Genomic DNA, 14311 nt, shown 5'->3' with positions numbered 1-14311 from the left:
GTACATAGGAGTGATTACATAGTATAGTAAATAGCTAGTACAGTGTGATTATATTTCAGGTATATATAGTGATTATGTCAGGTGTATTTCTCAATATCAGCACCTACAGAGGGACACAGAATGCCGACATTTCCGGCTGAGACCCTTCAACAGCTGGAAACTCGCCCTCTTCGCCATGAATCCCCGCTCTTCGTCCACTACCCCCAACCCAGTCACATCACCCACCGGCGTCTTCTAAACTTCACCCCGGAGCTAATCTTCCTTGGGGGGTGGCGGACCGGACCCCAGAGCCGCTCTCCGACCTGCCCGGCGGAACCTTTCTCCACGCGGGCCGGGGACGAAATGTGCCGGACCGGAAGCTGGCACGCTAATGGCGGCGCTCCGGAGGTCTGGCCGGGCCTGGGCCGCAGCTTCGGCCCTTCCTCGCTTCGCATCGAAGGCCAGGCGTTGGGTCAGCGGGGACGACGGCCGGCGGGTCCGGGTCGCGCCGCCCTGGAGAATTCTCTTCTTCGGAACCGACGCGTTTGCGCAACGGACCCTACAGGAAGTGCACAGGCGCAGGTACCGGGGTAAAAGGCTGGGTGGAGGTTAATAGGGTCCGGGGTCGGTGGTTCAATAGCTGGAGAGCTCCAAGTCCGGGAGGTGATGAGGGTTATAGGGGTCAAATCGGAGCAGATGACCCTCCGTGACCTGTGACCCCACCTTTGGGTCAGGGAGGGGTCATGTCAGCCTGCAACCTTTTGGGGAAATGGGGTCATCCTGTTTGGGGAGGAGAAAGTTCAGGTTCTGCACCTTCCCCCTCTCCCAATCCTCACTCTCTTCCCCAAACCCCCATCCTCTGTCAATTCACTCCTCTTCTTTCACCCCACTTGTCCACCAAACTGGAGTTGCGGTCTGGTGAGGATGATCACCCCTCTGTTCCTCGGGTCACCCCGAGGTAAAACTGTTGCTCAGCTAGGCTTCTCCTCACCTCTGCCATCGCTGCTTTCTACAGTAATGACATAGACTTTTCTCTTCCCTCCAGCTCCTTGCGTGATGGGAATCTGCTGATAGAACGGCTGGAAGTGGTTACTTTGCGGGACACTAAATATGGCGAGCTGCCTGTGCGAAGATACGCCAGGCTTAATGAAATAACGCTTCACGATTGGCCGTGCCTCACGGAGTGCCATCGCTTTGATGTTGGAATTGTCGTTTCGTTCGGAGTGCTGCTTCGTGACGCTCTTATAGAGCAGTTCCCCTAGTGAGTAATGCCCTCTTCCTTCACACATCCTGACAAATGGACTTCTCTGTGTGGCTGCAGTGAGACAGTGTGAGGGGGGCAGAATGGAGCTCCTGCTCCTCTGTCCTGTCCGACATTGCAGTCGTTGCAGACCTCTTGCTATCTATTAGAACAGGAGAACATTCACACCTACTGTACCACTCAGTAAGATGGCGGCTAATTGTTTACCATCACTTTACAGCACAAACCCCTTATTTCTTTATTCCCTAAATGCCCAGTAATTTATTGATCCTTGTCCTGAAGATGTTCAGCAACTGAGCCTTAGCAGCCCAAATTCCAAACCCTCACTACCCCCAGTGAAGAAATTTCTTCTCATCTCCATCCTTTTTCAACATAGAACAGTACAGCACAAGATCAGGTCATTTGACCCACAATGTTGTACCGAACCAATTAAATTAGTAATCAAATGGCCAACTAAACTAATCTCTTCTGCCTTCACAATGTTCACGTCCTTCCACTTTCCTCATATTCATGTGCCGATCTAAATGTCTCTTAAAAATTCCTAATGTATCTGCCTCTACCACGACTCCAGGTAGTGCATTCCAACACTCTGTGTTTAAAACAAAACAACCTGCCCCTCACACTTCTTTTGAAATTACCCCCTCTCACCTTTTAATGCATGCCCTTTTGTATTGGATATTTCAACCCTGGGAAAAAGATACTGTCTGTCTACTCTATCAATGCTACTCATAATCTTATAAACCTCTATCACATCTCCCCTCAGCCGCCATCTTGCCAGCGAAAGCAGCCCTTGTTTGTCCGACCTCTCGTTATAGCCCATGCCCTCTAGTCCAGGCAGCATGCTGGTAAATCTCTTCTGCACCCTCTCTGAAGTCTTAACATCCTTCTTGTAATTAGGTGACTAGAACCAGTTGGAATTTTGATTATCTTTGTTTCGTGGCACTACAACATATGTTATATTTTCTGTTAAGCCTTGTAAGAACATTGTATGTTTCAACAAAATCACATGTTACTCTTCTAAACTGAAGAGAGTGTGGACCCAGTCTGCTATAACCTCCTCTCACAGGACAAATCCGTGATGGATGCATTTCCCTTACTGCAGGCCTGCCCATTTTGGGGTAGGAAGAACCAGCCCCTGCACAGTGCACCATGCCGGGAGCCCGAGTTGTTCCTTTCAGCATCGTTACTCAGATCACCCCTGCAACAACAATATACACAGCATTTTCCTTCCCAATTGTTTGCTGCATTAACAATGTGATCCATCGACTGACTCCTACTTCCCTCTTTTAACCTTTCATCATTTATAAGTACAGTCGGCCCTCCTTATCCGCGAGTTCCGCATCCGCGAATTCAGCCAAGCGCGAATCGAGAAAACCTGGAAGTGCTCTTCTAGCAATTGTTATTTGAGCGTGTACAGACTTTTTTTTCTTGTCATTATTCCCTAAACAATGCAGTATAACAACTATTTTACATAGTATTTACATTGTATTAGGTATTATAAGTAATCTAGAGATTACTTAAAGTATACGGGAGGATGTGTGTGGGTTATCGTGGATCGGGATCGAAAGAAATCAGAAGTTCTCTTACTAAGTAAGTCGGAACAGGTACATCCGGTATTATTTAGCATCAGTTAGTCAAATGTTTGTCTTAGTATATAGTATATATTTTACTTTACTATGCATATAAAATACTTAAGAACGTATGTTTCAGCGCCGGGCTCGGGAAGTTCCTGAGTTCGATCCAGTGACAGACCACTATCGAGTGCACTCACATCGGGGCAGGGCCTTTCTCACTTTATCCTTTAAAATTGTTCCGATCATTTACTGACGTAGCCTAACGCTTTTACAATGACCAATGGCATTTCACCTTTTTCTGATCACTTTATTATTTCTACTTTATTTTCAATTGTGATCATGATTATTTTCGTGAACAGAAACACTGCGGATTCAGAGCAGAGCGCCGCCGCCGGGTCCTAATGTCCACCACACACAGGTTAAGTAAGGTCTGGGGTTCCGCTGGGTCCTAAGATCCACTGCATTGAGACAGGTTGAATAAGGGACTTGAGCATCCGCGTTTTTTTGGTATCCGTGAGGGGTTCCAGAACCAATCCCTCGCGGATAAGGAGGGCCGACTAGTCCACTGTAAAATTTCTTCTGCAAAGTGTTTGACTTCACATTTTCCATCTTGCATGTCCTTGGCCATTTCCCTGGTCTGAGTGTACATGTAGCACATTTAAGATAGCAGTAAGCATACATCCTCATCATCATTATGTGCAGTGTTGTATGACATCATCATTATGTGCCATGTTGTATGACATGGGTGATCATGGTCTCCATGATCATGACTGTTCTTGGCAAATGTTTCTACAGAAGTGGTTACCATTGTCTCCTTCTGGGCCGAGTCTTTACAAGATGGGTGACCCCAGCCATTATCAATACTCATCAGAGATGGTCTGCCTGGCGTCAGTGGTCGCATAACCAGGAGTTGTGAGATACACCAGCTGCTCCCATGGCTTCATGTGGCCCTGATCTGAGGTGGGGGTGGGGGGAGGAGGTAAGCACCTTGTCCAAGAGGAGTGACCTGCAGGCTAGCGGAGGGAAGGAGCACCTTACACCTCCTTTGGTAGAGATGTACCTCCACCTTGTCATCCTAGTAAACGTAGTCACACAAAATTAATATAATCACTTTAAAAAAATAACTAATAAAAAACACTTCTACAGCATCAGCAACAAAGTTCAATTCCTGCCACTGTCTGTAAGGAGGGACTTTCCGTCAGGACAGAGATCAGGAGGAATTTCTTTAGCCAGAGGGTGGTGAATCTGTGATTCATTGCCGTAGATGGCTGTGGAGGCCAAGTCTTTGGGTATATTTAAAGCGGAATGTCAAAGGTTACAGGGAGAAGTCAGGAGAATGGGGTTGAGTGGGATGATAAATCAGCCATGATGGAATGCAGGAGAAGACTCAATGGGCCAAATGGCCTAATTCTACTCTGTGTCTTGTGGTTTTATAGGAAATAAACACTCCTCATTTCGTGGCCTTGTAGCTTAATCACAAACAAGGGAAAATCCCCAGATGCTGGAAATCTCTGTGTTGCTGATGCTGTAGCCTGATCAGCTGCTAACTCCACCATCGGTTAACTTTGCTATCTCTGTCTTGCCCCTAGTGGGATACTGAATCTTCATCCAAGTCTCCTTCCGCGGTGGAGAGGTCCTGCTCCGATTTTCCACACCCTGATCCATGGTGACCAGGTGACTGGCGTAACCATCATGCAGATTCGACCCAAGAGGTACGTTGGCTCGTGCAGAGACTGGAGGAACAGGGTGAAAACTGACGCTGGCAACGACTGAGCAGTTTCTGTTTTGTGTTTCTAGATGAACAGTTACCATGGTAGCTGAGGGGCGGTGGGGAGTGGGGGGGTTTGGAGTCGGTGTTCAGTTCTAGTGCCATCTGTAAGGAGTTTGTACGTCCTTCTTGTGATTGCATGGGTTTCCTCCAGGTTCTCTGATTTCCTGCTGCAGTCCAAAGACGTACTGGTTAGTGGGTTAATTTGACATTGGAACTTGTCCTGTGACTAGGCTAAGGTTAAATAGGCAGCTTGCTGGGCAGTGCAGCTCACTGGGGTGGGAAGGCCTGTTCTGCAATGTATCTCTGAATAAATACGTAACCTGTACCACGTGTGTTTGAGATGTTCATCACGACCGACTGTCGCCTGGAACTGCACGAAGCTTCCATAGAATCACAGAGAGTCAAACAGCTCAGAAACTGGCCCTTCAGCCCACTATGCACATGCTGGCCATCAGTTACCCATTTCTGCCACAAGACACAGGAGCAGAATTAGGCCATTTGGCCCATTGAGTCTTCTCCACCATTCCATCATGGCTGATTTATTATCCCACTCAACCCTGTTCTCCTGCCTTCTCCCTGTTACCTTTGACAACATTCCTAATCAATCTCTGTTTTAAATAATTCAATGATTTGGCCTCCACAGCTATCCATGGCAATGAATTCCACAGATTCACCGCCCTCTGGCTAAAGAAATTCTATCTCATCACCATTCTAAAGGAATGTTTTTGCATTCTGAAGCTGTCTCCTCTGGTTTTAGACTCTTGCACTATAGGAAACATCCTCTCCACTTCCACTCTATTCAGGTCTTTCAACATTCGGAAGTTTTCAATGAGATCCACCCCTCCATACTTCTAAATTCCAGCGAGTACAGGCCTAGAGCTTTCAAATGTTCCTAGTATGATAGCCCTTTCATTCCTGGAATTATCCTTCTGAACCCTCTCCAATGCCAGCACTTCACATAGATAAGGAGTCCAGAACTGTTCACCTTCCTCATCACCAAGTCTACCTGCAAGTTAACCTTTAGAGTGTTTTGCACAAGGCTTCCCTAGACTCTTTACATATCAGATTTTTGGATTTTCTCTCTATTTTGAAAATAGTTTGCACATTTCTTTCCTTCTACCAAAGTGCATGACCATGCATTTTCCAACATTGTATTTCATTTGCCACTTTCTTGCCCATTCTCCTAATCTGTCTAAGTCCTTCTGCAGCCTATCTGTTTCCTCAGCACGACCTGCCCCTCCACCAATCTTCATATCATCTGCAAACTTGGCAACAAAGCCATCTATTCCATCATCTAAATCATTGATATACAGCATAAAAAGAAGCGGTCCCAATGCCAAGCCTTGTGGAACATCACTAGTCACTGGCTACCAACCAGAAAAGGATCCTTTTATTCCCACTTGCTGCCTCCTACCAATCAGCCAATGCTCTAACTGTGTTAGTAACTTTCCTGTAATACAATGGGCTCTTAACTTGGTAAGCAGCCTCATGTGTGGCACCTTGTCAGAGGCCTTCTGAAAATCCAAATATACAACATCCCCTGCATCCCCTTTATCTATCCTACTTGTGATCTCCTCAAAGAATTCCAACAGGTTCATCAGGCAAGATTTCGCTTAAGGAAACTATGCTGACTTTGTCCTATCTTGTCCTGTGTCACCAAGTATTCCATAACCTCATCCTTAATAATTGACTTCAACATCTTCCCAACCACTGAGGCCAGGCTAACTGGTCTATAATTTCCTTTCTTTAAGAGTGGGGTGACATTTGTAATTTTCCAGTCTTCCAGAACCATGCCAGAGTCCAATGAATTTTGAAAGATCATTATTAATGCCTCCACAATTTCTAACGCTACCTCCTTCAGTATCCTAGGGTGCAGTTCTGGCCCGGGTGACTTACGTACCCTTAGCTCTTTCAGCTTTTTGAGTACCTTCTCCCTTGTAATAGTAACTGCACTCACTTCTCTTCCCTCACACCGTTCAACACCTAGCACACTGCTAGTGTCTTCCATAGTGAAGACTGACAAAATACCTGTTTAGTTCATCTGCCATCTCCTTGGCCCCCGTTATTATTTCTCTGGCCTCATTTTCTAGCTGATCTATATCCACTCCCAACTCTCTTTTATTTTTTTACATACTTGAAAAAGCTTTTACTATCCATTTTTGATCATGTTTACTAGCTTGCTTTCTTATTTAATCTTTTCCCTTCTAATGATGCTTTTCGTTGCTCTCTGTAGGTTTTTTAAAATCTTCCCAATCCTGTCTTCCTACTAATTTTTGCTTTGTTGTTTGTATGCCCTCTCTCTTGCTTTTACAAAAACTTTGACTTCCCTTGTCAACCATGGTTGTACATATTGCAATTTCAGTATTTCTTTGCTTTGGGAATACATCTATCCTGCACCTTCCTCATTTTTCCCGGAAACTCACGCCATTGCTGCTCTGCTGACATCCCTGTCAGCAGCTCCTTCCAATTTACTTTGGCCAACTCCTCTCTCATACCACTGTAATTTCCTTTACTCCACTGAAATACTGCTACAAGAGACTTTACTTTCTCCCTATCATATTTCAAGTTGAACTCAATCATATTCTGATCACTGGTTCCTAAGGATTCTTTTACCCTAAGCTCCCTAATCACCACCAGTTCATTACATAACACCCAATCCAGTATAGCTGATACCCTAGTAGGCTTAAGGACAAACAGTTTTAAAAAGCTATCTGTTAGGCATTCAACAAACTTACTCTCTTGAGATCCATTACCATCCTGATTTTCCCAATCAACCTGCATGTTGAAATCTCTCAAGACTGTCGTAATGTTGTCCTTTTGACACTCCTTTTCAATTTCCAGTTTTAGTCACAGCTACTGTTGGGAGGCCTGTATATAACTGCCATCAGGGTCCTTTACACTGCAGTTTCTTAATTCAACCCACAAGGATACAACATCTTCCAATCCTATATCACATCTTTCTATTGATTTGCTGCTTTGTAATCATGTCACTTGTTCACCAGATTGATTCCTGGGATGGCAGGACTTTTATGTGAAGAAAGACTGGATCGACTAGGCTTATACTCACTGGAATTTAGAAGATTGAGGGGGGATCTTATTGAAACGTATAAAATTCTAAAGGGATTGGACAGGCTAGATGCAGGAAGATTGTTTCCGATGTTGGGGAAGTCCAGAACGAGGGGTCACAGTTTAAGGATAAAGGGGAAGCCTTTTAGGACTGAGATGAGGAAAAACTTCTTCACACAGAGAGTGGTGAATCTGTGGAATTCTCTGCCACAGGAAACAGTTGAGGCCGGTTCATTGGCTATATTTAAGAGGAAGTTAGATATGTCCCTTGTGGCTAAAGGGATCGGGGGTATGGAGAGAAAGCAGGTACAGGGTTCTGAGTTGGATGATCAGCCATGATCATACTGAATGGCGGTGCAGGCTCGAAGGGCCAAATGGCCTACTCCTGCACCTATTTTCTATGTTTCTATGTTTCTCCATTCCAGGGAGAACAGAGCCAGCCTCTACAATCTCTCCTTGTGTATCCCACCTAACACCCTGATGAATCTCCTCTGCACCCTCTCTCGTGCTATCTCATCATTAAGTAGATCTTGTACCTCTTGGAGGAACAGGGGTATGAAAGAGGGTATGTCCCACATGGTGAGGGTCCTTAATGATGGATGCTGCCTTCTTGAAGATGTCTTCAGCAGTGGTGAGGGTTGTGTCTGTGATGGAGCGGGCTGAGTCTATGACCCTGTGCAATGGAGCCTTCACCTCCCTACCAGACAATGATGACTTATATTCCCAGAAGTGAATAGTTTCCTGAATTTGATCATGTTCTTGCATTTAACAGAAAATTACTGTGAATCACTGCAAACAGAACAACCATAGCTTGTTCAATCTGTCCTCAGAAGACATGTTCTCTAATCCAGGCAGGATCCTGGTAAATCTCCTCTCTAAAGCTTCCACATCTTTCCTGTAATGAAATGACCAAAACTGAACACAATACTCTGAGTGTGGTCTAACCAGGATTTTACAGAGCTGCAACATCACCTCGCGGCTCTTGAACACAATTCCCTGACTATTGAAGGCCAGCACACCATCGCCTCTTAACCATCCTATTGACTTGGACAGCAACTTTGAGGGATCTATGGATGTGATCCCCACGATCTCTCCTTTGTGCCACACTGTTAAGAATTCTGCCGTTAATCCTGTACTCTGGTTTAAGTTTGTCTGCCCAAAGTTAATCATATAACCATATAACAATTACAGCACGGAAACAGGCCATCTCGGCCCTTCTAGTCTGTGCCGAACGCTTACTCTCACCTAGTCCCACTGACCCGCACTCAGCCCATAACCCTCCATTCCTTTCCTGTCCATATACCTATCCAATTTTGCTTTAAATGACAATACCGAACCTGCCTCTACCACTTCTACTGGAAGCTCATTCCACACAGCTACCACTCTCTGAGTAAAGAAATTCCCCCTCGTGTTACACTTAAACTTTTGGCCCCTAACTCTCCACTCATGTCCTCTTGTTTGAATCTCCCCTACTCTCAATGGAAAAAGCCTATCCACATCAACTGTATCTATCCCCCTCATAATTCAAAATACCTCTATCAAATCCCCCCTCAACCTTCTACGCTCCAAAGAATAAAGACCTAACTTGTTCAACCGTTCCCTTCACACTTTTCTGGGCTGAGATCCAAATGGTCGCTGATTGAGTGAGAGCCATTGTGAATCGAGCACACGGGTAACTGTTGGATGTTTGTCAATTGTAGGTTTGACGTCGGCCCTATTCTGACACAGCAGAAGACTCCTGTTCCTCCGAGATGTACGGCTGACGAACTGGGAGTGATACTGGCAGAAAAAGGTGCTGAAATGGTAAACTCTTCGTACTCGCACTGGTACAAGTTTCCAGCATCTGCAGAATCTCTGGTGTTTATACATACACTCACTTTGATTTTTATTTTATTAAAACGTACTGTGTGTGGGGACTTACTGTCCGCAGTGTCTTTGAGCAGATAGGAAGGAGGAAGCTGAAGGTATTCCAACAGCAGTGCTGGGTCAGAACACCCAGATTCTGAAAAGTGTCTGCGTGAAAGCAGCGATTCACAATGTTCATAAACACAAGAGGCTCTGCAGATGCTGAAAATCCAGAGCAACACTTATAAATTGTTGGAGGAACTCAGCAGGTCAGGCAGTGCATCCATGGAGGGGAATAAACAGTTGATATTTTGGGCTGAGACCCTTCATCGGGACTGGAAAGGAAGGGGGGCAGAAACCAGAATAAGTGGTGGGGGAGCGAAAGGAGTACAAATTGGCAGGTGAGACCAGGTGAGGGGGAAGATGGGTGGTTGGATGAAATAAGAAGCTGGAAGGGGATAGTTTGAGAGGTAAAGAGCTGAAGAAGAGCTTCTGCCCTTGTTCTTTCCAGTCCTGTCTGTTAATTCCTCTCCATGGATGCTGCCTGACCTGTTAAGTTCCTCCAGCATTTTGTGTGTGTTATTTAAATTGGGGCAAAGAGCAGTTTTGCTGTCATTTAGTGAAGAGAGCACCAAAGAGAGAGGATGTCCTTTAGCTCAAAACTGTTTGGGGTTGGAGTTAAGATGCAAGAGGAGCTGTATCACTAGCTACAGCAGGCAACCAAGAGGCAGAGTGAGAGAGGGTAGGGAGGAAGGTGTGGTTGTGCTCATGCTCATGGTGTGGATCATGAAGCGGGTTCACTTGGATCAACCCACTATTGTGATGTCCATTGGGGAAGAGCTGCCACGTGCTAGCTGTACCGTGTCAGATCGAAGGCCAGAATGTGTCAAGAGCGCGTGCGGCTGATCAATTGTGGAGGGAACTGTTTAGGCCTCCAACATTTGGTAGGCTCGCTCTTTAGAGTGCATGTGTCTTGTCATGTCGGTGGACCTGGTTCCTCACTCCCACACTGTAAATTGCCCAGTGTGTACCACTCCTAACATTACTCATTAAAAACGTTTAATCATACTGCTCCAATATAGTTCTTGCTCCAAATGTACATAACACCACCACTCTGACCTCTTCCTAAATTTTCCTTCACCTAAACCCAACTCTTCCATCCTCATCTCCCCTGTGTTCAGCGAAAAGTACCATCTGAAAGCCTTGTGACTCAGTTTGCCAGAATGCTGGTGGATTGGCAAGGAGAGAAAGCTGCAGCTCGGAAATACAAATGGGGAAGGCCAAAGGAATGTTGGGCCTCAGTTCAAGGAGCTCAGAGTGAGGACGTCCCACTGCAACTGCAAAGAGCGCCAGTGAGACTGGACTGCGAGCACTGGGGATGGTTATGGTCTCTTTGTGTAAGGAAGGGAGTTTTATTGGAGGCGGCTCTGGGAGTATTGTTTAAGGAAGTGTATGGTCATGTACTTTGGAAGAAGGATTACTTTCTGAAAGGAGAACAAATTCTGAAATCAAAGGTGCTAGGGGATTTGAGAGTTCTTGTGAAGTATTCCCTAAAGGTTAGTTTGCAAGATGATGTGGTAGTAAGGGAGGCAAATGCAATGTTAGCAATCATTTCAGGGGACTGGAATGTAAAGGCAATGATGTAATACTGAAGTTTTATAAGGCATTGGAAGACTGTGAACCATTTTGGACTCCATATCGAAGAGGATGTGCTGGCATTGAAGAGGGTCCAGAGGAGGTTCACCAGAGTGGTTCTGGGAATGAAAGTCTTTACATTTGAGGAATATTTGATGGCTCTGGGCCTGTGCTCATTAGAGTTTAGAAACCGATTGAATGTTGAGAGGCCTAGATAGTGGATGTGGAGAGAATGTTTCCTATAGTGGGGGAGTCTAGGACCAGAGGGAGCAGTCTCAGAGTACAAGGACGTTTATTTAGAAAAGAGATGAGGAATTTCTTTAGCTAGATGGTGGTGAATCTGCGGAATTCATTGTCACAGACGACTGTGGAGCCAGGTCATTGGGTATATTTAAAGCAGGGGTTGATAGGTTCTTGATTGGAAAGGGGGTCAAAGGTTACATGTGAAGGCAGGAGAATGGGGTTGAGAGGGAAAATAAATCAGGCTAAAGTTTATTGTTATTTGACTGTGCATATTACAAGCAAATAAAACAAAGTTTCTCTGTACCATGGTGGTCCCATACAATTCGCATATAAACCTAAATATTACCATAAATAAGTTAATAAAATAGAATTCCCAATCAGCCATGATGGAACGGTGGAGCAGATTCGATGGGCTGAATGGCCTAAATCTGCTCCTATGTCCTGTGATCTTGTGGAAGGTCTATTTGAGCAGTTGTCAATGTGGGAGGGGTCATTCTATGAGGGAAGGTTAATCAGATAGGCACCTCTACCCACGGGATCTTAAAAAGATGAAAGGTGATATTATTGAAATCTACAGGAGGTCTAGGGGGTCTTGAGGGGACTGTCCAGAAATAGAACGTCATCTCTGAATGAAGCGACAACCATTTAAGACTGAGATGAGGAATTTCTTTAGCCAGAGGTTAGTGAATCTGTGGAATTCATTGCCACAGACGGCTGTGGAGGCCAAGTCATTGGGTGTAGTTAAAGTGGAGCTTGATAGGTTCTTGGTTAGTCAGGGTGTCAGTGGTTACAGAGAGAAGGCAGGAGAATGGGGTTGAGAGGGATGATAAATCAGCCATGATGGAATGGCAGAGCAGACACAATGGGCCAAATGGCCTCATTCTGCTCCTAGGTCTTATGGTCTTTTCCCTGCCACAGAGAACTGTGATCTTTGGGTATACTTAAACTTGAGAAGGTGGGTTTCTAATCAGTGAAGGAATGTGGTTAGTGGGGAACAGGCAGGAGGGAGGACAAGGAATGTTGGATTGGTTATTCTATTGAATGACAGAATGGGCAGGAGAGGCTGAATGGTCTGTTGCTGTTTCCTCTGATTTAAAGCCAGACTGATTCTAACTGGTTGCTTTACTGGTATGGAGGGGCCACTGCACAGGATCGGAAAAAGGTGCAGTGGATTGTAATTTAAGCCAGCTCCATGATGGGCACTAGCCTCCCCAGCATCCAGGACATCTTCAAAAGGCCATGCCTCAAAAAGACAGTATTCATCATGAAAAACCTTCACCACCCAGGACATGCCCTCTTCTCATACTACCATCAGGGAGGATGTACAGGAGCCTGGAGACACAAACTCAATGTTTTAGGAACAGCTTCTTCCCCTCTGCCATCAGATTTCTGAATGGCCCATGTCTCCATGTACGCTCTCTATTTTTGCTTTCTTTTTACACTACTTTTTAAATTTTAATTTTTAATATATTTTTTATTGTAATATATAGTTTTTATTGTTATGTATTGCAAAGTACTGCTGCCACAAAACAATAAATGTCATGACAGATGTCAGTGATATTAAACCTGGTTCTGATTCTGAATCAGTCTGCGTCCATCTCTAAATGTCCTCTGTCTGGGTTTCAGCTGCTGTCTGTGTTGAGGAGTCTGCCACAATACGTTGAGAATAAACGGGAGCAGAGCAAGGAGGGCGTCACATTTGGTGAGTTCCAGGGATCTCTCAGCATCGACACAGACCGATCTGCACCTTCAGATGTTACATCTATTTTGTTCATTTGCTGACTGACACATCCAAAGGATTTTGTCTCCAATAGTTTGATTGTGCTAGAGTTGACATTCTCAAATAAATCATTTCAGGTATTTGTAGATGGAGTGTCAGCAGTCTTGGGTGAAGAGGTGGGTGTTTTTATACCACAACTCTGGTGTTCCTCTTCTTTTCCTTTATTCAATGATCCACCCTCCTCTCCTACCTGAATTCCTCCTTCAGCCCTTTACCTCTTCCACCTATCACCCCCAGCTGTCTCTTTCATTCTCCCTTCCCCCTCACGTGGTCTCACCAGCATGTGTGCCTTTCTTCCCCCACTTTCTTATTCTGCCTTCTCCCCCCTACCTGCCACCCTGAAGAAGGGTCTCGACTGTTTTTCCCCCTCTATAGTTGCTGCCTGACCACAGAGTTCCTCCAGCATTTTGTGTGTGTTGTCTGTACGAAAGTCTTTAATTAACAAAGTCTGCAATGCTTGGATTTTCAGCTCCTAAAATCACTGTGGCCGACAGCTGGGTGAATTGGGAGGAACAAACGGTGGAAGAAATTGATCGGTTAAACCGGGCAGTCGGGTCCAGGGTGAGTACTAACCAGACGTGCGCCTTGATTTATTCATTGGGTGTGGTCTTGACAAGAAGGTGAGGATTTATTCCCTACCCTCAAGGCGAAGGTGTGAGCAGCAGCAGACATGGCGGGTAAGGCACTCGGTGTCCTTGCAGAGACCATTCCAAGATGGAGTGGTTCCGAGCAGCTACAGGTTGGGAAGAGGAAACGTGTATTTCACTTCTTCATTTCCCTGTGCCAAAAGAGTCCGTAAGGTAAAGAAACAGAATTTGGTCATTTGGCCCAGCAAGTCTGCTCTGCCATTTCATCATGGCTGATCCATTTCCCTCTACGCTACAGCACAGAAACAGGTCCTTCAGCCTGTCAAATCCCTGTCAAACTGTTAATCTGCATCATCCCTTTGACCTGCACTACGACCATATCTCTACCATCATGTATCTATCCAACTTTCTCTTTAATGCTGTAATCGAAGCCAGATCCACTACTTCTGCTGGCAGCCTGTTCCTCACTCACACCACCCTCTGACTGAAGTCGTTCACCCTTGTGTTCCCCTTAAACATTCCAACCTTTCCCCCTTAACCCATGATCTCTAGTGATGGTGTCACCCAACC

General features: G+C 45.4%; 1 protein-coding gene across 1 annotated transcript in view; it reads left to right on the top strand.

Moving 5' to 3' along the window:
• Positions 1 to 336: 336 nt before the first annotated feature.
• The window catches only part of mtfmt (mitochondrial methionyl-tRNA formyltransferase), a 35022-nt gene continuing 21047 nt past the window's right edge, over positions 337 to 14311 (top strand). Inside the window, exons 1-6 of the mRNA XM_073032752.1 lie at positions 337 to 561; positions 1025 to 1240; positions 4404 to 4526; positions 9352 to 9454; positions 13001 to 13076; positions 13624 to 13715. Of these exons, the coding sequence (XP_072888853.1) occupies positions 371 to 561; positions 1025 to 1240; positions 4404 to 4526; positions 9352 to 9454; positions 13001 to 13076; positions 13624 to 13715 (801 nt within the window). The 5' untranslated portion in view covers positions 337 to 370. The remainder of the gene's footprint in view (positions 562 to 1024; positions 1241 to 4403; positions 4527 to 9351; positions 9455 to 13000; positions 13077 to 13623; positions 13716 to 14311) is intronic.

This window comes from Hemitrygon akajei, chromosome 30, assembly GCF_048418815.1.
Source record: "Hemitrygon akajei chromosome 30, sHemAka1.3, whole genome shotgun sequence".
NCBI classification, from domain to species: domain Eukaryota; kingdom Metazoa; phylum Chordata; class Chondrichthyes; order Myliobatiformes; family Dasyatidae; genus Hemitrygon; species Hemitrygon akajei.
This window is presented reverse-complemented; position numbering and strand designations above follow the sequence as displayed.